Raw genomic sequence first — 23,595 nt, forward strand, 5'->3', positions numbered from 1 at the left:
CCACTCCCAGCTTCCGGCAATTAGAGGTTCAGGGACACCCAGAGCATGGGGTTGTGTCCCTGACCATCTTGGCTAATAGCCATTGATGGATCTATCCTCCATGAACTTACCTAATTTTTTTGAAACCTGTTATAGTCTTGGCCTTCACAACATCTCCTGGCAACAAGTTCCACAGGTTGATTGTGTGTTGTGTGAAGTTGTACTTCCTTTTGTTTGTTTTAAACCTGCAGCCTATTAATTTCATTGTGTGACCCCTGGTTCTTGTGTTATGTGAAGGGGTAAATAACACTTCCTTATTCACTTTCTCGCCACCATTCATAGTTTTATAGACCTCTGTCATATCCCCCCTTAGTCGTCTCTTTTCTAAGTGAAAAGTCCCAGTCTTATTAAGCGCTTCTCATATGGAAGCTATTCCATACCCCTAATCGTTTTGTTGCCCTTCTGTGTACTTTTTCCAATTCTAATATAGCTTTTTTGAGATGGGGCAACCAGAACTGCACACAGTATTCAAGGTGTGGCCGTACCATGGATTTATATAGTGGCATTATATTTTCTGTCTTATTATCTATCCCTTTCCTAATGGTTCCTAACATTCTGTTAGCTGTTTTGATTGCCACTGCACAGTGAGCCTATGTTTTCAGACAACTAACTGAATGTTGCTCAGTGGCATGTGTGGTTGCAGTCCAGTCTCTAGTGTTATCCACACCACAAATACCACAACAGATAAATCTATCCATCAGAAAGACATTGATTTGTATTTGATGTGTACCATAATCAACCTCATGCCTGTGTGGGCAGAAAGTCATAACCAGCTACTCAAGGCCATGTTTTCAGCACCCCCACTTTTGTGTGAGCAACCGATTGGCCTAACAAAAGTGATTCTGGGGGTGTTTTGCGTGTGCAAATGGCTATCAGTGTGCAGAGACCAGGCACGTAGGTGGAAATGAGGGTTTTGCACATGCAAAGAAGTGGTGATGCATATTTGGAGGCTGCCTTGGGCTTGGCTGAAAACCTAGCCCTTCAATTTTAGTTTCTACTGGTCATCTTTTGTGAGCGTATATAGCCCATTGCAATCTGCATGAGTTTAACACATGTGAAAAATGGAGGTCAGACCCTAAGGAATCCCACTGGCAGATGAGAAAGATGCTTGATATAAAACCAGTTCGCTAAAATAGGGCAAGACTCCCACTGACTTGAATGGGGCCAGGTTTCACTCATAGAGAGGAACATGGCAATTGAATCAGCGAGTGGCCTTTTTGTCATGTGAAATATCTAAGTCAGATGCTTTTAAAAAGTATTAACTTGCAGCTAGTCAGTGTAATTTGTAATTAATTATACCATGTTCCGAGTGAGATGACCAGCAGCTATGCAGTCCAGTCTGATCCTACCATCAGCCCATTGTGCAGCCAGTTAGCCGAGCGCCACACTCTTTATGAACTGTGTCACTCCCTTTATTCACGGCACCCATGCAATGTACATGCAGTTCCAGCCGCGGACTTTTGTTTGTCCACAGCCTGAGGAAGGCCTCATGCCAAAAATGTGTCTTTCCAACAGCCATGCTCCCGCAGGAAGAGGGAAAACTGAACATTCCTTAATTAACAAAAATTCACCTCCCCTTACATTTGTATTCTGTTTTGCAGATGGGAAATGCCTCTGATTCCTCAGCGTTCACGTCCACCTTATCAGAGAGAGAAGACCTGATTTTTGGCACACTCTATTTGCTCTTTGGTAAGGAAAGACTTCTTCTTACGCAGGTGATCTCACACTCATCTCCATGGCAAAAACTACTGACGTGTCTGTCACAGGGAGATTCAGGCACCTTGCATTCACTTCCACTAATAGTTTATTACTTCCAGAAGAGTGTTCCATGTCCTTTGGGTTCATCTGAGCTCACCCCTCCCACACGCTCCTCCATCACAGACAAGTATGGCATGAGCACAGGACTTTCTGGATTCTACTCCTGACACCAATTTCCTCTGGGTCCTTGGGCAAGCCACATCAGTGCTCCGTGCCTCAGTTTCTCCACATGCAAAATGGGGCTAGTAGTACATATCTCCCTCACAAAGGGTTGTGAGGATTTATTCATGTTTTAAAATGCTTTGAAGTTAAAGAGTGATATATAAGGCCCTGATACAACTCCTACTGCAGCCAGCCATTGGGAGAAGAATCAGGCCTCAGTTACTTAGCATTATTATTAGCTTCAAGCATGCAAAATGCATTAACCTCAAGGAGTGTGTACACCTCTGAACTGCCCTTCACTATCAGCAGGGGGCACTGGTGACATCTGAAAGCCAATAAGCAAAGCTGAGGTGTAAAGACATGCTTTGACAAGGCCTAATCCTGGCTAAAGTGAGCAATGCCATAGATTCCCATGGGGCTGCTCCTGCTCACATGAGTAAGACAAGCAGTGTTTTGTCTGTAAAAATAACAATGAGGAAAGTAAGGAGAAAAACTGGTCAGAAAAATTCCAATAAAACAATTTTTTGGCAGAATTTGTCAGTTCCGCAAAATCAAAATGTTCTGTGGAGATGGTTCGATTTGGCCAAAGTGCCAATGGAGTTCCTGTAAGAAACATGCCTGGTTTCCTGCCAGCTTGTCCTTCTGGCTGTTGGGCAGCTACTTGGTGCACAGCTGGTGAGCCTGAATTTCCAGGGTGTGTGGCTCTGGGGCAGGCTGCCCCTGCAGACTGCGTTGGGGATGGGAACCCCAGGGATTGCAGGGTTTGTGACTGCAGGGCAGCTCACCAGGCAAACCACCCTGAGGCTGGGGCTCCATTCACTTTTGAAGAGAATGTTGGAATTTTTGATTTAGTTCCTCACTGAAACAAAACCAAACGTCGAAATACCGAAATCCTCTGGGAAAGGAATGAGCTCTCTTTGCCCAGCTCTAGGAATGAGGGTGAGCTGTGAGTGAAGCCCTGTGACACACACTGTGGTGTGAGGAGAGGTGAATAAATCCTGAAAGAAAATGAAGGATAATCTGCAAACATCCATAGAGCCAGATCCTGGTCTCTGTTACACTGGTGTAAAAGTGGAATAACTCCATTGCAGCCAGTAGAGTTACCAGTTTAACTGAAAACAGGATTTGACACACTGTCCCACACAGCTGCCTTCTCAATGACTTGTTCATTTCAGGTTTCAATAGATAGCAAGGTAAATTAATCAGCGTCTCTTCTGTCTACGGCTAGGAGATGCTTAATGATGCGCTGAACAAAGGATCTCTGCTGTGAGGGAGAGAAGGAATTAATGGCTTGGATGCCTCTGGAAAAAATAAATAGTTTGTAACATAAAGTGATCACCCAGGGCGTCCGATCAGGCATGGGCGCCAGACCTAGACACAGATCATCCAGGCCCTACATCTCAAAGACCACTTCCTAGGTCAGAATTCTGTCCCCTGACCAACGAGCCGGCCTTGTGCCATTCCTCTGCATCCCCCCACAGCTTAGGCCCAGGCTGGTCAAGTCCTTGTATTTTCATTCTTGTGAGCTGTGTGTGTAGGTGGCAGTTTATTCTAAAGGCGAAAGATTCCCAACAGCAGCGTTGCCAGCTCTCGAGGTTTAATCATGAGTCTTGTGACATCTGGTGTTTCTCACAGAGCCCAGGCACATGCAGTCATGTGATTACATGTAAATCTCCCCTTTCAACAAAGTTTCTGGCTCTTGTGGTGGAGGAAAAGCTTGAAAATGTGCCCCAAGTGCCCCCTGAAGGCTCAAGAGCTATAAGGTAAAAGAAAAACAATCCAGCTTGTTTGGGTTGTTTAAACCTCCTGATTTTTAAGGGCCCAACTCGACTTTTGAATGCTTGAGATTAGCAACATTGCAATAGCTGATTCCCAGTCAAAGCCAGGGAGGGAAGGGAAGGACCAGTCTGCCCACACTCCTGCCTGGGATGCTGCATTTCACATCCTAATTTTCCTCCATCCCACCCAAATGTGGCGATCTCCCACTTTTACTATCAGAGAAAACTCACTTCAAAAACCAGGAACTGATCGCAAAGCAAGGTCGCAGGAAATCTTATCTGAACTTACGCTGAAGAAATGGATCCCATGTCATTTTAAACAGCCTGAGCTCATACACTCACTCTGTGTCCCATGTGTCAACCTCTGTAAGATGAGAGGTGTGCAAGCAATGCACAGAAATGCACACACAAGAGTGCACATACCACACACATACACATGCAACCACACCAGGAGTACACAGAAACACAAACACACAACTACACAAATGACCATACACACACACAGGTAGACGTGTGCATACCAGAGCTCTCAACACACACACACGCATATGGAAACAGACACAGGAACAAACACACATGTGCACACAGGAGTGCACCCGCTCACATAATGAAATGGCATACATGGAAAAAACCAGCCTACTTCATGCCATTCTGAGTAAGACTGAGAAAGTCAGCAGCTCTTGCACGCAGCTAAGAAAGATCCTAGAAGATAATAAAGCTAGTAGAATACAGCTAATGAAGAGGCGAGGGAAGGAGTCAAAATAGCTTTGTGGAGGAGTCCTCTAGCAGTGCTGGAAACAAGGATATGCATTTGCAAACTAGTTCCCCTTAAGTGACCCATAAAAAGCATTCAAAAACTATATATCTGGGAGCAAGTCTCCCCTGCAGGAGTCCTACTTATTGAGGATAACATGTTTATATTAGCCATTATACAGCTTTGGCGTGTAATTGTAACTATAATATTTCATTGACAAGCTAATCCACTGGGAATTAATTCGAGTCCCACATAACCTGCCCCTTGAGTAGCTAGGTTCCCCTTTGTGCATACACAGGAAAATTCTTTTAATGTTACTTAACAGAGGAAGAAAACCCTGGTATGAACATTTATTTACCACTGTTGTTTTAAATACATTCCAAGGAAACAAATGGCTTTTTCCTGTTGGTTAGGCTGGATTTACCCTAATCTTCATAATGTCCTTTTGTTTATGTTGTAAACACAATATTGTACAGCACAGACTCACACTAGAGATATTGCCAGGAAGAAATTAAAAGCGGAACATGCTCAGCTTCTTGGCATCACCACCATAACAACACTGTCACAAAGCTCACACTATTTATCCGGCTGGAAAGGGTTGGAGGCTCCCTGTCTTCAGTCAGAGGAACTCAGCTCTGCCTTGGACTCTGCTCCCAGAGTCCGTTTCACTGACATTCTGCCTGCTGCCCCATCCCCAAAGCATCTAACAATTACATTCCCATTTAAAGTTGCTCTAAAAGTGCTCAGGCAGCCTCATGCCCTTAGGTGTCTAATGGTTGTTATTCACTGTGCCAGCTGAAGACACTCTTTTTGCCAAGTACAGCAAGTCCTGGAAGCAGATCATATACCAGGGGGTGACCAGCCTTGAAAAGCCTGAAGACACTTCCGCCTTTTGTATAGCGTGGAAATGATGCATCCAGGAGAGCTTGGAGAGTTGCCTGGCTCTTGCCCTATATCTGGTTACCTGGAGCTTCTTAATGCAAACTGAAAGGGCAGTTACCAAGTTCTTAGAATGGCCATGACTATGCAGAGGAGATGAGGTAATGTTAGTGTGGAAGGAGCATGCCCAGTGTGAACTATATCATTCCAAGAGCCAGAACAGACAGATTGGACAGAGTGCTTGAGCAGTCCATATAAAACCCTTCTTCTTGTCTCCAGCCAGCCTGCCTGCCAAATGCTCGCTAACCATTGCACAAGGTGCTGATGCAGCAGAGGTACAAAGCCAAGTGCTTTATTGATCACGTCTGTCCTGGCTGAGTATTCCCCATGTACTCACTACACTCCAAATTCCTGCACCAGCACACAGTGGACGCTGGGTAAAAGCTGAGAAGCAGTTTTCTCCTTGCATGTTTCAAAGTCCTGGTTAGCAATTAAGAAGGGATGTGACCCAGAGCGTTATAGGACCCCACAGATCCTAAAGTGGGAAATCTGCATGTGTGAGATCTGTGTCTGTTCTTCCCTTTACACATTCATACATGCAGTGAGCGGCATCTCTGCACGTACACGGCTGCCAAATAAACACAACCCATCAGTGTTTGAGGATAGTAGGTGACCAGCAAGACAGACCTGCACACACGCCCTCCCTGTCCCTATGTCATGCACTGCACTGCTGCTATCGAGCTTGGGTATCCTATACTGGGTCTGTCTCTCTCTGCCTTTTCTCAGGCATAGTTTCTCTCTTTGGAAATTCCCTGCTCTTGCTGGTGGCCTATCGGAAGAGATCCGTGTTGAAGCCTGCTGAATTCTTCATTGTGAACCTGGCTATCAGTGACCTGGGCATGACGGTGACCCTCTTCCCTTTGGCCACGCCATCCTTCTTTGCACACAGGTAGCTCATTTGCATGGCATTGCATTTAACGGGCATTTCTGCGGGTGTCAGTTTGCCAATCCTGCCTTGACCTGGAGAAGGAATGAAGACCAGGGGCCAAAGTCTGAGCTCAATCACAGCGATGTAAATTTGAAATAATCCCATTGAAGGCAAGGGACTTACACCAGTGTAAGTTTGGCCCCAGATCTCTCCTAATAGGAATTCATATCCTGCACTGGGAACAGGGATCATTCCCAAGGGACTGAGCCAAATATAATCAGATATGAGCCACCTCAGCAGGAAGAGCCATCCCCCCGCCTCCCCTCGGCAACTCCCCCCCAAGACATAGGCTAGTGCTGCTGGCCCTTCTGTGGCCACCACATACGCACCTCTCAGAGGCAGTGGCTCCAACTAGTCCCCTGCACTGGCTTACGCTGCTCCCTTGTTCACCCTCCTCTGGTTTGCCCCACAGCTCAGCAAGAGGTATGAGCCCAGCCATCAATCTGACCAGTGCCTGGTGTTGCAGGTTGGAGTCTATCTGAATCCATGTGGCATTGTGGGGATGTATCCACATGGGGCAGTAGGGAGAGTCACAAACGTGGTCCAAAGAAACCACATGTGGCTCATGAGCTGTAGGTCCCCTGCTCTAGCGCCTTGCAACCCTGCAGGACCTGACGACAAGTGTCGGGTTTGGTTTGGGTATGAAAACAACCTGACCCTCCCAGCCTCGGGTTGGGTCATTTCTGCTCACCTTCTGCTGGCCAGGGGGTAGGCTGTGGCGGCTGCGTACCCCACTCCTGCTGGCTGGCACCACCTCGCTGCTCTCTGCGTGTGTTGCAGTGTGAGCATGCCAACACACAGCACAGCGTGGCACCAGCAGCACACGCAGCCGCCAGCCCGACCCCACAGGGAAGCAGCCAGAGACAGATCGTGGCCATGGGACGTAGAGCGCAGGAAGCCCCCACCAGGCCCAGGGACTCAAGGACTAGGGGGCAGTGCCGACACAGGTTCAGGATTTGGGTGGAATCATTTTCAGAACTGACCTGACACGCTCCAGTTGGGTTGGGGTCGGCTGTGCTCAGGTCAGGTTTGGGTCCAGGTTGGGCTTTAAAATTAGGCCCAAGCAGACCTCTACTCTGGCTCCACCCGATGCCAGGGGGCTGGCGGGACTTGTACAGTATGTACCAGCAGGTGCTGCAGCATATTTAAACTGAGCTTTGCTAGGACAAAACCTTTCAGCCACGTGCAGCGTCCTTCCGAAACTGACTTATCACCTTTCTGTTTTGAGGGAGGTAGCGTGGACTAGTGGTTAGGACACAGGACTGGGAGTCAAGAGACCAGAGATTATTCCCAGCTCTGCCACTGACCTGCTGTGCAACCTGGGGCAAGTCATTTTGTCTCTCTGTGCCTCAGTTTCCCCATCTGTAAAATGGGGCTAATGATATTAACCATCCTCTGTAAAGATCTTTGAGGTCTGTGGATGAAAAGTGCTAAACATTATTACTACTTCCTTGAAACTGACACTCCAACAGTAATGTGCAAAGAGTGAAACTGTTTCAGTTAAATATATAGAAGGCTTTTTTTTAAAAGCAGTACATGCAGCTTGTGTGTACAACTGCATGTGGGACTAGCTAATCATGGTAATTTGCATTCACGACGACTCAGTTTGTGCTCACAGTCACGATAACGGTGTGTACCGTAGGGGCACAACCACATGCACAACTCCTTAGACAATCAGGCCCTAGGTATTTATTTCCCCATTCCATTGCATCCACCAGAACAGCCTCCCAGAGCCCAGCTCTTCCGCTTAGGTAGTTTTGCTTTCTGTGTCAAACCATGAGCTGGAGTGGTGCCAAACTTCTGTAATCAAGTGTCTGGTTTGAAATGCCGGGTGGGAAATACCCATGTGACTTCATGAACTGCACAAAGCAACTCAGACAAGTTCCCTCTCAACAGAATCACAAGCCTTGCGAGCTCAGCACGTGGTGTAAACGTGAAGGTTTTGATTTTACCTGATGCTTTTTCCCTTCCAGATGGCTGTTTAACCATGCGATGTGCACATTCTATGCATTCTCCGGCATGTTCTTTGGCCTCTGCAGTCTTACCAGCCTGACAGTGCTAAGCACGGTTTGCTGCCTGAAGGTCTGTTATCCAGCATGTGGTAGGTGCTGGGCTGTGTAACCCACGTTACTCTCTCCACTTCTGCCATCTGGCTATTACTTCCAGTAACCTCACTCCATCTTCCCCATTCTTTCGCAACTTAGGTTAGTCACAAATCTCTTGGCAACAGCCCCCTGAAAAGCTCTCCATTAGGGAACATTTTCATAAACATTTTAAATTACTCTAATTAACACAAACAATAATACCATAGCTACTTGTTTCCTCTTTTAATTTGCAAGTGTAAATTCATCACCATCCCATTTACTGTTTGGTGCCATACAATCAACGCAGCAGGTCCTTAGAAGTGTGGGTGGGAGCAAGTTAAATTTATTATTTCACAACCCCTAATTAAATAGGGCGATGTGTTAGAGCGCCAGTATCCTTTCCATGTACTAATTGTACACACAACGGGGCGTCACTTTGAGTGATCGCTGCTCCCAGAGATCATTGGGATCTATGGATCAGCAGTTCCTTCCCAAAAGCTGTTTCCTAGGGGTGCCAGTGTGGTTGTTGCCCCTTTGCCCTACTGCTCTGTGTGGCTTTTGGTTTTAAGGATTTCATGGATTGTCTCGGGCCAGGCAATTTCACACCAGTCTGAGTGCTGGGCTGCAGATAAAGACAGTTATGCTGCATGTGTGAGCTCCTACCTTAGTGTTAAATACATTTTGCTTGACTGACTCTGTCCTTGCATAGTGGAAATGCTGCACATCTGATTTAGGAAGTTCCCTGGTTTATGGCTCTCAGTCTAAGGGTTATTCAGATCTAATCACCATCTTTTAGTTGAATGTTAGCCATATGGCTGGTTTTGTGCAAGACAGAAATACAAAGAAAATCGTAGCCCGGCCCCCCCAGTTGTTCACAATCAAGGCAGGGTTTATCCAAACTGATCCTAATGACTAGGGCCCTACCAAATTCACAGCCATGAAAAATGCATCGTGGACCATGAAATCTGATCTCCCCCTGTGAAATCTGGATAGAGTGAATTCATAGACCTCTTGTCTCATGTATTCTGATGTGAAACATGGCGGATAGCTTTCTTGGGGGTTTCCTACTTTGGAGAGTGCCTCCACTTAAAAGAGAGGGAGGTGGCAACAGAACATTCTCCATGAGGGGCCCTCAGTCTGAAACGGCTCAGGTCACTGGATCTTCAGGGCACAATACAGGGCATATGCATTTATCGAGAGCCCAGTTCCAGTGCCTTACTCACATGGAGTAGTACCTGACTCCAAGTGGTCTCTCAGAAATCAGTGGAAGCACTTGCAGTGTCAGATACTAGCCCATGTGAGTAAGGGTGGCAGAATCAGGCCCCAAAACACGTTAGGAGATAGGGGTTTATTAGGGGCTGAGACTGGCGAGGGAGTGAGAAGTTTGGGGGAAGACTGAGTTGGAGGGCTGCTGGGATCGTTAGTTGTTCATTTGCAGTTGATTGTTGGAAAGGCTATTTTCCACTGAGGAAAAGGCTCATGCTACAGGAACCAGCACTGCTCTTACACACAGCCAGGGCAAGAGCCCTGGGGCACCAATAAAAAGACAGCCGAATGCTGCAAAAAGGACTTGAATCTTTTCTGGCAAAGTGGGGTGCTTTAGCTAATGCCAAGGAAGCAGCTTTCATAGCAGGGCCAGAAAACACCAGCGAGTCAGAGCTGTTTTCATAATCACATGCGTGGAAAGCCTGGGAGAATTCCCACCCCCAAATTAGGGCTGGATGGCAGGTGTAGTCATTGCGGGTAACATCCACCCTCCACACTACTTAAACCCCACAGTGGGGTCATGTATGGGGGCCTCAGGAAGACCAGCTGTCTATGGGAGTCTTTGAATCCTCTGTGTGCTATGGAGAGGGACTCCCTGCCTGCTCCAGACAGGCCAGTGCAGTGGGCAGTAGAGGAAGGCTGGAGGATGAGCCACTGGATCCACAACTGCACAAACGCAGGGGCCAGGAACATCCCACCCCCAACAGGAGGGTCTGAGGTGGGCTCTGGAACAGCCACGGCGAGTTAGTGGCTGCACAGAGGCTGCAGGTTGGGCTGAATTCCATTCAGCCTTTGGGAAGGGAAGGGTGAGTAGGACAATCACCTGCCTAGGCTTCATCCCAGTGGGAACATCACTCCCGGAGGGTTGTATTTTAAGTACATTGCATCATGAAGCATAATCTGAGTGGTGCAAACTAGAGCCTAAATCTTTATACATAGGCACACAGTAGTGAGCGTATGCCAGACTCATGCATGAGAAATGAGATGTGGCGTGAAAATCTGGCTCTAAACTGTTGCTATTTATCTAACCATGATATTGCAAGAAAACGCAGTATTTCCCTATGGCTGTACCAGGAGGACATGGAGGGCAGGCTTGACTGTGACATGTTCAGTGCTGACCTTTTATTTTGATCCACTATTGGCAAGACATATATAACACTGGGAAATAATTAACATTGTGGGACCAAATTCACAATGGGGCAACTCCCTTTTGCAGCAAAATTTTCACCTGCATTATTTTTGCCTGGACTTTAGTTGTAGATGCTAATCTGAGTGCTTGCAACACACCAAATGTGGGTATGAATCAGGTAGTTAAAGAGACATGTACTTAGATTTGCACCTGCAGTTCATTGTCTGGGTACAAAAATTGGGGTACAAATTGCACCCACAAAAGAAGAGCTGAGGTCCAGACACCTATCTGTAAATGTACCCTATATGTTTTTATATGGTCCTGCAGGAATTACTTGCATTTTCTCATTTAGACAGCTGAACCTGCCAACCAACATATATCTTCACAGATTTTGGATTACAGACAAATATAAATATAATAGAAACCAACAATATTAACTTGATTTGCAGACAAATTCTCCAAGATATATTCTCCAATAAAATCCCTCTGTAGCAACCCAGGATGGATACTGTGTGGGAAGGACCTGAGTAGCTGGATTTCAGTCACTCATTGCATTGGCATCCATCTTGTGGCTGAGTTTGGTAGATTGCAACAGAGAGTCCTGTGGCACCTTTAAGACTAACAGATGTATTGGAGCATAAGCTTTCGTGAGTGAATGCCCACTTCGTCATGCATGCATCCGACGAAGTGGGCATTCACCCACAAAAGCTTATGCTCCAATACATCTGTTAGTCTTAAAGGTGCCACAGGACTCTCTGTGCTTTTTACAGATCCAGACTAACACGGCTACCCCTCTGATATTTGGTAGATTGGTGATTTATACACACTCTAACACACAGCAGCGTATTTCTGAAATGGTGTGCCTGGGAAGGGAAGCCCAGGCCAGCCTACAAAGCAGCATCTCAAAGGAGGCCACGATGCTGGGTAATTAGGGCCTGATCTTGCACCATTGAATTCAATGGGAGTTCTGCCATTGACTCCAATAAGCAGGATAGAGCCCTTTGAGGAGCTGTATCATGCTTAGCAGAACATGCCATGTACCTTGTAGGAATCCAGACACAGCTAAGTGACTAAATTGGTGTCCCTCTTGGTAACGAATAAGTACCCGAAGAACAGACTGCGGTAATGAGCTTCTGCAGCTCCTGAGCCTTAAACCACCAGTGGCAGCTGCCTGTGCCCCGCTCCGGAGCATATACCTCCAGCCAGGTTGGAAATGTGCCTTCTGTTCTAGCAGGCATGTCTGGCATTTCCCCTCTCAATCTTCTTCTTTTCTACACTCTCCCAGCCCAGCCACACAGTGGGAGGAAGCAGCACCAGAAGGAGAGAAGCAAATTTTAAATTCTGCAGGAAAACAAACAAGACACAAAACCTCCTATAGAACTTTGCTTGGCAAATGCCACTAGTGGCCACATTCTCTGACTGGAGTGGCAAGGCACCTGCAAATTCACACTTTTGCATACCCCAGTGGTGTGATCGCACATACACAAATAGTGACAGGAGGAGTTACCCCATTTCCATGTGCAAAATGCCCATTCATGTGCAGGAAGGTACGTTTCACATTTCTGAAGTCTGCGATCTCTTTGGAGAACCTAGACCTTAGTGGTAGGGAAAGGGACTCCCAGCAGCTAGAGCAGGGACGCCTGGGTTCTAGTCCCATTTCTGCCAATGACTCCCTGTGTTACATTAGCAGAAGTAATTTGATTGTTTGTGCTTCTGCCAGCTGTATAATGGAGATAATAAATAGTGACCTACCATTTGGGGATTTGCAATAATTAATTGCTTGTATGTAAAGTACTTTGAAAGAAATGAAGGACACGAGAGAAATGCCACTGTTACTTAGCATATTACTAGATGAAAGTCAGAACCAAACTTTCAGCTGATTTCTCATTAATGCTTCTGTCAAACTTGTGGTGCCTCCATTCTGCACAATGCAAACCCCTGCTTTGCCACAGCTGAACTCAACTGCCAAGCTGCAGGGACACATTGATTTGCTTGCAAACTTTTGCAGATGCATGACCGGCAGCCACAAAGCAGATTGTCCCTAGAGGCTAACGGTCCAATTCATAGAGATAGCATTGGAAGGAAGTCACCTCAGTTAAGCAGCCAACAGAAAGCTTATGGGATCACTTTGTATAACTGCAGAAATTATCACAAAAGGTGGGAAAAAAAGAAAGATTAAATTTGGCCGTTAAAAGGCAGCCAGGTACCAGCATCTTTTCCCTCTGCAATTTCTGTTTCTGCTCTCTAGATGATTACTGCACTTGGTTGTGTGGCTTCTCAAGCTTATCTTCCTGTAATGCACTTGTGCATTTTCCACTAGGAAATGACTAATCTCAGCATATTTTTAATTGCTTAGTTTCAAAGAAAAGTTATTCCGACATATGTCTGAAGATTTAGCTCTTTAAATTAAGCCCTTAGAAGATCAGAGAGTTTAGGATTTAAGGGAGGGGGGAGGGAACTCAGAGAAAAACCCAACTCATGTTTCATCAACTGGCTTTTCTGAAGGAAACTCTGATAACGCTGTTGATTTAAAACTTAAAATAAAAGCTCTGATCTTTCTCCATTTCCAGATGCAAATCCCCCCAGGCGCCTCCCCCAAACCCTTATTTTCATCAAGGTTTAGGAAATCTGCATCTTACTTAGCATTTCACCTCCAGAATTTTAGGGACTCAGAGAAACTGGAGCTGAAAAAGGTCCATCAAAGCCATCTTCCCTGGAACCAGTACAGGACAGAATTTGCAGGACTGCCCCTCAGCATATTCTTCAGCACTTTGGCCCTGATTACTAGCCTTTATACTGTAGGTCGCTTGTCATACATAAATGTATATAATGGGCACTATACAGATGATTAAGTTATCACAGTTCCTGCTCTAAAGAATGTACACACTCAATATGCAGTGAACTTTCCAAGTGTAGCATAGAGTACACTTTAACTGCAGAGCTACTATGCTTGAAGGGTTTGTGTTGTGTGTACACAGGTCATTTCAATGAACTCAGCCCCCAAATTAGTGCATAGTAAACCCCACCTCCTTCCCCTGTGTAGACAAGCCCTAGAAGGCAAGGAGTGGGGGAAAGGGAATATTACGAAGTAGAAGTGCCTGGTCCAGTTTTAACTATCCAAATGCTGATGCTCTCCGTATCTTGCATGTGAGACTATTGCCAGTGAAGTAGATCTCACTCTTGGGTATTTCTCCGGTTATTCAGGTGAAACAGGCTTTACCTCAATTTCCCCTGGTTATGTGAATCATCTCACCATGAATTCCATGGGCCCCCACATGGAAGAGGAAGGCCAGGATTTCTAGCTATTACAGTCAGTCAGGGTTTTACCACTAATTGGGGCAAGTCATTCAACCTCCTTCTGGGCTTCGTTTTCCCTGGCTGTCTGATGGGGATGAGAGTACGTGTACACTGCAGTGCTTCATTTGTGCCAGGGCTGAGCCTCGGCACCTCTGGGGCTTGGCAGTTCAGAGCCCCGGCACCTCTGGGACTTGGTGCATCAGTTATGAAAGTAAAAAAAATTGCTTGAGCCCCAGCACCTCTTTCATTACAAATTAAGCCCTGGTGTACTGCCCAGCCCAGCGGCTTGGTGAGGCTTCATTAGTTAGTGTTTGTTAAGTTCTCCAAGGTCCTCAGCTCCAGGCAGATTGTTGTTATCCATTCCAGTGTTTCTCTGCTAAGCCAAGGCTGATTGCTTCAGCTCAGGAGTGCCATGTTGTGCACAGTGTTCACGGAGACATCCTCCTGGCTGGACACAGGTCAAAGTGGTGAATGGCAGGCGGCTCAGGCTGCCTGCCCAGAGTTTGCTACACGGGCAGAGCTCCCTGTAACAATCAGCATCTCATCTCACTGAAAGTAACTACAGTGAAGTGGAAAAGGTTCATTTCCCAGCAACCAACTGTTTGACAGCTTTTTGTTCTATCCTACTTGGAGTTACACCAGGGATGACTTTAACCCACTGGATATAGGACAATGTGCCTGCAAACCGTGAGGACTTCAAGCTACATTTCCAGAAAGCCACCTGATTTGTACCAGAAATTGACAGGACTGCTCTAGGATAGCTCTTGTCCTACCTTATAAGATGTTCAGAGAGAAGGGCGATAGACAAATCCTCCTCCCCCCTCAGACCAAGGATCTGTGGAGTCCCATAAAGCTCAGTCCTCCTTCTCCAACTCTTAAGACCTATGGGGAACTATGAAACACCATGGTCTCAAATGCCAACACCACAGAGGACGTCATCTATATATCATTGCAAATAGCCTCATCTCCCTCTGCCTGGCTGAAGAAGAAACCAAGCACGACACAGGTGATGCTGGGAGAAGACAGAAACACTTTGGAGACCTACCAATTATCATCACCTGGCCCTGCATCAAAGGTCTCTGCTGAAGATGGTAGCATCAGCCCTCCTGGACTCCTCACTGCTGATGAGCATATGCCACACTGTGACCACACACATTGTTCTCTTTTATTTGTGACTAGCCAGAAAACTGCACCTCAGCTTAGCCAAGAAGCTTGGCCGTAGAGATCAAGGCCCTCCAACCCTCCAGGCTGGGCTCCTGCCGCTCACTGGATCTAGATATGAACACTCCAACATCAGGAAAGCTTCAGTAACTCCAGAAGACAGCAGTCTTCTCCTCAGCAACACCAGTCACCAGGAGCACTTCATTCTCCCCAACTCCTGATGCTCTGCTTACTACCCAGGGTCCCTGTGAAACACTGCATCAAATTCAAGGTTTCAGAGCTAAACTTCAAGGCCTTACAGGGGATTGTCCTGAGATGTCACAGGGAGAGGCGCCCTCTGAAGTAACACCTCCCTCACAGCTGCTTTTCTCAGGAACAAAGAAGCTGCCAACCTCCAGTGGAGCTTGTGGGAGCAGGGCTTTCTCGGCAACAGGGCCCAGGCTCTGGCACACCTTCCTGGGGAAGACCAAAGCGACCGTGGATCTCATACTCAGAACCCAGAGAGACAGACTGGTGCATTTGTGCATGCAGTGACCATGACTGTGCACATGTTCATGGTAACTTTGTGCCGGTTGAGGCGTGTAATTACACATGCATCTTACTGAAAATGCAGGCCTCAGCAACACTAATTCCAAAGCGCCATATTTTTGGTGTCTGTCTTTAACAACTTACTCTGATAGCTAGGACACCAGTCACCGGAGACTCAGACCCAAATTAAAGTCAAATATTAAGTACTGTCCTGCATACGGTAATGTATGAAAATACCCAATCCAGCCTGTTCCAGGTATATAGACACACACACACACACACATGCAAAATCAGCCTTCAGTGCACATGTGTATTGGATTCCCATTCTGATCATTGCCCATGGCAGATACGAGGAAACGCTGCCTTTTGGGTTCCAGTCAACATTGCTAGAGTATTACTTGGGAAGGTGGGGGCCATAATCTGCTGCTGATGCATCCATACAGTGACTACAATCAAAACAAATGGCAGTGACTGGCACATACCAAGAGGAGGCTATACCCCTCGGGACTGGAGCTGTCCATCAGCACTGACATTAAGGGACACATGTTCAAATGGCTTCTGAAAGTACTTGCAGGTGCAGCCGTGCATGTGTGTAAATACGCAAAGTTTCATGCGCAGAGGTGCAGACTATTTACTGTGCATCAAATTCCAGAAGCCCTTTGAAAACGCAGTCCTGAGCCCATGTAATGTAAAATGTAAAGCTTTGTTGAAAACCTTGGAGGAGCTACCCACACTTTTTCACACAATTCCTCTGAAAGTAAAAACTGAGAACAATAGTTATTCAAGTAACTCTACTGACTGAAGCTGAGAAGCGTAGTGGGGTGGGGGGGGGAGGTGGAGAGGGGATCTCTGCTAAGGGTGGTTGGGTTTGTAAAAAAATCTCATCAATCCAAAAGAGCATTTGCTACCTGCAGCAAAAGCAGCATGCATCAGGGGACAAGCCCAGAGCTGGGGAGCAGGAGACATGTTCTGTTCTTAGCTCTGCCTCTTGTCTGTGACCTTGGGCAAGTCACTTAGCCTGTCTGTGGTGCCTCAGTTTCACTATCTTTAAAATGGGGGATGATAACGCTAACCTGCCTTTCTAAGTTTGCTCTGCAAAACCAGAACTAGGGGGTGGCGGTCATATGTGGGTCCTATTTCATCTCAATGCCCTACATTTGGGGTTGGCTCAGATAAACGGCTCCAGATTATGGCCCTTTTCTGAAAGCCATCCCCTCAGAACTGAGGGAGCTCAGCCCTTTTCTTTGGAAATCTGCCAACTGCTGTCATTTCTCTCTTTGCAGGCAATAAGTTCTCTCCCACACACGCTGGTGTCCTGTTACTGTGTGTCTGGGCATACGCCCTTGTCTTTGCCATAGCTCCGCTAGCCAACTGGGGCAGTTACGGACCAGAGCCCTATGGGACAGCCTGCTGCCTTAAGTGGAAAGCTTCAACCAGGGAGGCAATGATCTATATCGTGGCCCTCTTCATCTTCTGTTACCTCTTCCCTTGCCTTCTGATCCTCATCTCCTACTCGCTCATCCTTTGGACTGTGAAAGTGTCCCGAAGAGCCGTGAAGCAGCACATGTCACTGCAGAGCAAAGCCAACAGCGTGCACAGCTTGATTGTCAAGGTAGGGCAATGGGGCTTGTGTGCAGCAATGAAAGCAAAGGGGCTTTGCTGGGAGATCTCTCACCACACATGGGGAAAGTGTTACTAAGGGGATACAGCATGGACTGGAATGTAGGACCTCTGGGCTCTGCTCCCAGCTCAGCCAGAGATTTCCTCTGTGACCTCAGGCAGGCCAACACCCCTCTCTGTGCCTCAGTTTACCTGTCTGTAAAATGGAGATAATGATACTCATCCAGCTTCGTGGAGCTCCTTGAGATCCTTGCATGCAAAGTGCTAAGTATTATCAATTATTTAAAACAAAAAATAACTGGAAAAAATAATCTGATTTGAGCCTGCTGAACTATTGGGAAAGTTCAAGCTCTGAGCCAGTTTGCAGCAGAATTCTGCAGCTTGAGCAGAGCTTCTAAGACGAGGTAAAACATCAGACACTGCCTGTATCTCTTCTCCATTCTCTGTTCATCACTTACCAGGGTAGAGCCTGATACATGGCTTGTGGGGGCTGGATGATCTTGCAGGGGAATGGACTCAATGATCTCTCACTCCTATGGTCTTCTAGTGCAGCTGGAACTCCTGCCCAGCTCATTGGTTGAAGAGGACAGTATGGCATTACACAGGATTTGCTTTATTGCATCAGGTCACTAGTACTTTAAGTCCAGCATTCTGCCTCTGGCAGTGGCCAATACCTCATGCTTTAGAGCAGTGGTTCTCAACCCGCTTGTGGCCCAATCAGCACACAGCTGCAATCCATGTGACATTCTCAGGGCCATACAGGTAGAATACATATTGTGTGGATGCGGCCCACATGACACAGAGAGAGTTGTGTATGCGGCTCACAATGGTAAATAGGTTGAGCACCACTGCTTGAGAGCAAAGTGCCCTCCTCTTCTCCATGCTGCTGGTCAATTGATCACATGGGCCTTTCCTTCCTAACATCAGTAGGGATCAGCTGATGCCAGAAGTGTGAGGGTTCATTACCCTTTCCTGAGCAATTAATTGCTCTGTCAGCTGAGACACCCTGAACACTGCCCAGGATTTGAGGGCCAGATTCTCAAACAAGCTAGGCATGCAAATATATGCCTAATATGCATGCACCTGGCTAATTAGTTACATTAGGTCCACAGTTAGCCCATTTGATTGCACAGCTGCAGTAAATGCACACACATTTTAGGCTTGTAGTTGCTGAGTCACTGGAAGATCGGCCCAAGTATATCTAGACAAACTCAGCAGAAGACTAAGAATTCTGAAGACACTTGCTCCTCCCTAGAAATAGGCCCAAACCAAAAGCCAGATGCTAGGCCCTCAAATTTTGGGTGAAATTTGGATCTGAACCCTGGCTCCAAATTTTGAAGCTCTATCCTATTTCTATTCCTCTCCAAAAGGAAAAATACGTACCCTACTATCCAAATACCACCTAAGCACTCTGGCAATCAAGACACACAATGGAGGGGTGGGAAAGCGTGGCTAATAAATAACTGAGAACATGAAAATAGGAAGGGAAAAGATGGCTGTTACCATTTCCCTGCATAGTGACACATGAAAGAAACACACAGGATCATGAAAGAAGAAAAAAATCTTATCAGATCAGCAACAAATAATCTTGTCTGCAACTATTCCATCCCTCCCCCACATTCCCCAGGCACAAAACATTAAAACAAAGGCAAGTGCAGGCTGAAAATATGACCACCCCCACCCCCCGTATCTCAAAATCTGAGCGTTTCCTGACTATCTAGTGACAGCAGCATAACTGACTGTTCCCAGAGCTGCCTTGATTTGTTGGCAAACACATTCTCCTTTTATTATGGAGGAGTTTGGAGCCAGGGTGGCAAAGCCACCTTCACCAGTGACAGATGGAGGCAGCTTCCTGGAGGCAATATCCAAACATGCTAGGGTCTTGCTCACTCAATCAAACACTGGTTTGTTTGGAATTCTGAGTCAAGCATTTGAATGAGTCCACACGAGTCCATATTTATTTGCACCTAAAATAATGAGACTCCTTGAAGGCTTCTGAAAAGTAGAAGTATTTACCAAGCCAGATTAATTCTCCAGGTGTTTATATTTGTGCTGCTAGTAATACATCCCTTCTCCTCCTCCTTATTTAAAGCCATCTGATGGATTTGTTTTCATATTAAATTACATTGGAAATAATAAAAAAAATGCTGCCTTCATGACTCATTGTTCCCCAGTCTCAGGCTAATACTATAATTTACCAGGGGGTGCGGGAGAAGTCTGTCAAAAGAATTGATGCCTTTTTTAAAGGAAGAAAATTTGATTTTCTAACATAGACTCAAATGTGCGTGCGGTATAGGAGGAAGGATGGACTTGTGGTGAAACCACTGGACCAGCACTCAGCTCCCAGCCCTGCCACTAACTTCTTTTGTTTGTGCCTTTGTTCCTCATCTGTAAAATGGGAGGAAAAATGCCCCTCCCCATTTGTTTGCTGTCTCTCTCTAGATTATACATTCTTTGGGACAGAGACTGTCTCTCACTGTGCACAACAGGGCCCTGTTCCCGTTAGGGCTTTTTGGTGTGACTGTAATACAATAATTCTTCTCTGTCCCAAAGAGCTTATTATGTTCAGCCTACTTGTGCTTTTTGCCTTCACAGCTCATCATGATAAGGAAAGCCTCAGGATTCTTAACCTTTCCCCAACAAGCGTCCTATGTGATATAGAACAGAATGATATGGTTGAAGCAACTAACGTATCTGAGCTGTAACATGCTGACTTGCTTTGCCTATGTTACATTGCCGGCTGGCAATTTAACCATTTACATACTGAACCTTCCTGCACGTCCAAGCATCACACAGCTTTTCAGATCATAGCTATTCAAATACACAGAGGAATAGGGCTCTCAAACTGTGTTCAAAATACCACCCCAACGGACATCCATCCCAACATACAGATAGGGTTAAGACCTCACAGCAGGAGAAGGCAGAAAGGGGATATCACACACACCACCTGGTTTCTTTTCAGCACCACCGTCTCTCTCAGGAGCTATCTATTTCCTGCAGTGAGGCCTCCTGACCCCACAAACATATCTAGTGTGGATGGTCTGTTGGTGACGGAGGGAATATTGAAAAACAGAGACCCACCTAACTATTGTGCCAGGGGTCTGTGGCATCATTTCTCCCCTTAGATACATTGCTGCAGATGGGATGGCAGCCAAAATGCTCACTGCAAAGCTAGGAGCTGTCTTTATTATTATTCTTTGTACACATGTGTATGCTACAGAGGGGCTGCTGAGGAAAAGTTTGATCTGGAACGTTTGAGCCAGAGGGCTGGCTCTGGCCCTTAGGGGCCATGGCTGAATTGGGGTTAGGTTCAAAGTGGAACCTCCCATCCTCTCAAAGCTTAGGGTTACTTGGCCTTGGGATTTTGGCATAGGCCTGTGCGCACTTCATGAGTGTTGGGGGAACACTATGCTTCATACCATAGTCATTTCCTTTTCTCTTCCAGCTAAGCATTGCTGTGTGCATTGGATTTCTGGCTGCTTGGACCCCGTATGCAATTGTTGCCATGTGGGCAGCCTTTGGAGATGCCAGCCAGGTTCCAGTTCTGGCCTTTGCACTCTCTGCCGTTTTTGCCAAGTCCTCAACGACCTACAACCCTCTGGTCTATCTGCTCTTCAAACCCAACTTCCAGAAATTCCTCTCCAAAGACCTGTCCCTGCTGCAGGCCATCTGTGCCGTCATCTGCTGCAGCCACCAAAGTGTCATCACACTCCAGTCTTTCCAGACCAGAGAGGGCAGAACCTCTGCCAGGCTCTCCACAGCCTTCCCTGAGTCCCCTGGGGCTTGCAGGAACTGCAACGACACTTTTGAATGTTTCAGTAACTATCCCAGGTGCTATAAGCTCACCCAGCAACCCGACCCTACAACCAGGCCCAATCTCCTGGCAGACAGGCCTGCTTGCCAGCCGGCTCTGAAAAGGACCGTGCAGGTCATGGTGCTTGTTACCAGGAAGAAGTCGGGAATGGGGACTACAAGCGTGGCAGGAAACGTTCTGCCTTCAGACCTTGTGAAAGATCTTATCTGAGCATCCAGAGAGGCCAGGAGCTCCTGAGCAGGGCTAGGCCTCCCCATCCTAGACAACAGGGAATATTTTAGCTTCATATATTAAAAAAAAAAATCTGTTTATATGCCTGATGGGTCCTAACCTGCAAAAACACCCTTTATGTGATACAGAAAACTGTACACCAGCCTTCCATTTTTGCTGTTGCAATTTTGGACCTACAATTTGCCCCTGTAAAAAGGGACACTGGTGTCTGAAAATCTGACTATGTATTACAGTTATGGATGTTTCCACTGAAATACGCTCCTCAGGGCCCTTTATCTTTGTTTTTCCATATTCTGGTGCTTTGATGGCCACGCATGAACTTTATTCTCTTGAGAAGCATTGTCTAGCATGCAGGGCTGGGAGCTAGGAAGTTCTGATCCCAGGTCTGATACAGATTCCTGTAGCCTTTTGCAACCAAGTCACTTAATCATGTCAGTTTTCCCACTCATCTACCCCACAGGAGGGCTGTGAAGATTAAGTAGTTAATGTTTGCAAAGTGCTTTGACTCCAAAGAGCCTTATATAAGCACTAAGTATTGTATTAAATCTCAAGAGACATCACTCTGTGTTATGCCATATTACCCAAACCACCACCATTAATATAAAATAAAGCCCTGTCCTACAAATAAGGATTTGGGTCTAAGATGATCCTGTTCAACTAGTACAGATTCCATGTGCTGCTCCCCACAGTGTGAACAGCAAGACTGAAACTGCAGCAGGACATCCGTTTAGGTAGATTTGCAGTGATGCAAGACTGGGCTTTATTGTCCATTTAGCTTTTAGGTGTAAATTTAAACAACATGTAGGCAAAACATTCCTAGGGGAGAGGACTGGGGTAGAAGAGAGCAGAGCAGTTATCAAATAGCATGATCCAAAGTCCATTGAAGTTGATGAAAAAATTCCTGATTACGTGCTGAACCCTGTCACAGGGCAATTTACGAGGCAGAAAAAGATGGAAGCGAGAAGCCCGTGCACCAATACACAACCTGGTCCGCTCGCATTGCTTCCTGGTCTCAGAACTCCACCTTCTAATGGCAAAACTGACAGAGTGGGCACAAATACTATATATATGCACAACTCTTCCTGCATAAGCACTGCAAGGAATGCAATTTACTAGAACATTTGGATAAATAAGGGAATCCCAAAACAAGAATATCCTTCTGAGACAGAAAAAAGGCTGCTATGTCCTGGATATATACAAAAGGATCCAACTCCAGAAATGTCATGTCCAAGAGACCCAGACTGGAGAAAGAGTGGCTACATGGAAGACAAAGAGAGATGTCCAGTCTCTTTACTATAGAGTTGGCTGTTGGAATTACATATCCAGAACCATAAAACAAACTGGGGAAGTGAAATGAATACAACACCCTCAGGAAAAACATCCTCAGCACATGGAACGCTAGCTACCATGTTGTATAATATGCAAAACATTTCTAAGATCCTGTAGAAACTCTGTCGGTTACCAGGACCACTAATCAAATGAGGAGTGAGAGAAAACAATACACACTGGAAATGGAGCAGAAGCCAGGTAACTCATACACGTTCTGCATTTTGAAAGAAGTTACTGGCTAAGAAAAATGTCCGCCTTAAAAGACAGCAGTGGGGGTGGGGAGAATGACAATATGCTCAGACTAGGAAATACAAAAATATAATAAAAGAAGAACGGAGGTGTAGAAGAGTAAGCTCATCGCTGGAGCGTCCCCTCATGACTGAGGATGGCCTAGCAGGCCCTCCTTGTCTGGCAACCCCTGCCCACAGCTGCTCCAGCCTTGCAGTGGTGTGGCTCATCTTGTGACTCAGCTCTCCAGCCAGACTGCTTTTCATCCTGCCCCTTAAAGTCCAACAAACAATAGTCTCATGGCCTCAAGCTGAGTCTTTGGCGCAAGTCTGGACTTGTTAGTATTAACCCCCCCCCCCAGTATCTGGGGTCTTCAACCACTTTTTCCAGTGGTTGGTAGGGGAACCCAGGCTTTCCCTCTCTTCTAGGTTCCATGCCAGGGACCTTGTATCAAGCAGGCAAGGTCTGTCTACTCAGGCCCTCTGCTTCTTCCTACCTCGGCTATCTGCAGGCCTCCCTAACAGCCCCTTCTTGGGCTCACCATGTAGCA

At 46.5% G+C, this 23,595-nt stretch overlaps 1 protein-coding gene across 1 annotated transcript; it reads left to right on the top strand.

Annotated features, from left to right (window-relative positions):
* Window positions 1–1,640: 1,640 nt before the first annotated feature.
* On the top strand, window positions 1,641–21,467 carry LOC112111904 (opsin-5-like). Its single transcript, XM_026652626.1, has 5 exons — window positions 1,641–1,728; window positions 6,157–6,319; window positions 8,332–8,459; window positions 17,107–17,435; window positions 20,889–21,467. The coding sequence occupies exons 1-5, from the start codon at window positions 1,641–1,643 to the stop codon at window positions 21,465–21,467; spliced, it is 1,287 nt and encodes a 428-aa protein (XP_026508411.1).
* Window positions 21,468–23,595: the final 2,128 nt, after the last annotated feature.

This window comes from Terrapene carolina, unplaced genomic scaffold (assembly GCF_002925995.2).
Source record: "Terrapene carolina triunguis isolate 2854851 unplaced genomic scaffold, T_m_triunguis-2.0 Scaffold130, whole genome shotgun sequence".
NCBI lineage: Eukaryota > Metazoa > Chordata > Testudines > Emydidae > Terrapene > Terrapene triunguis.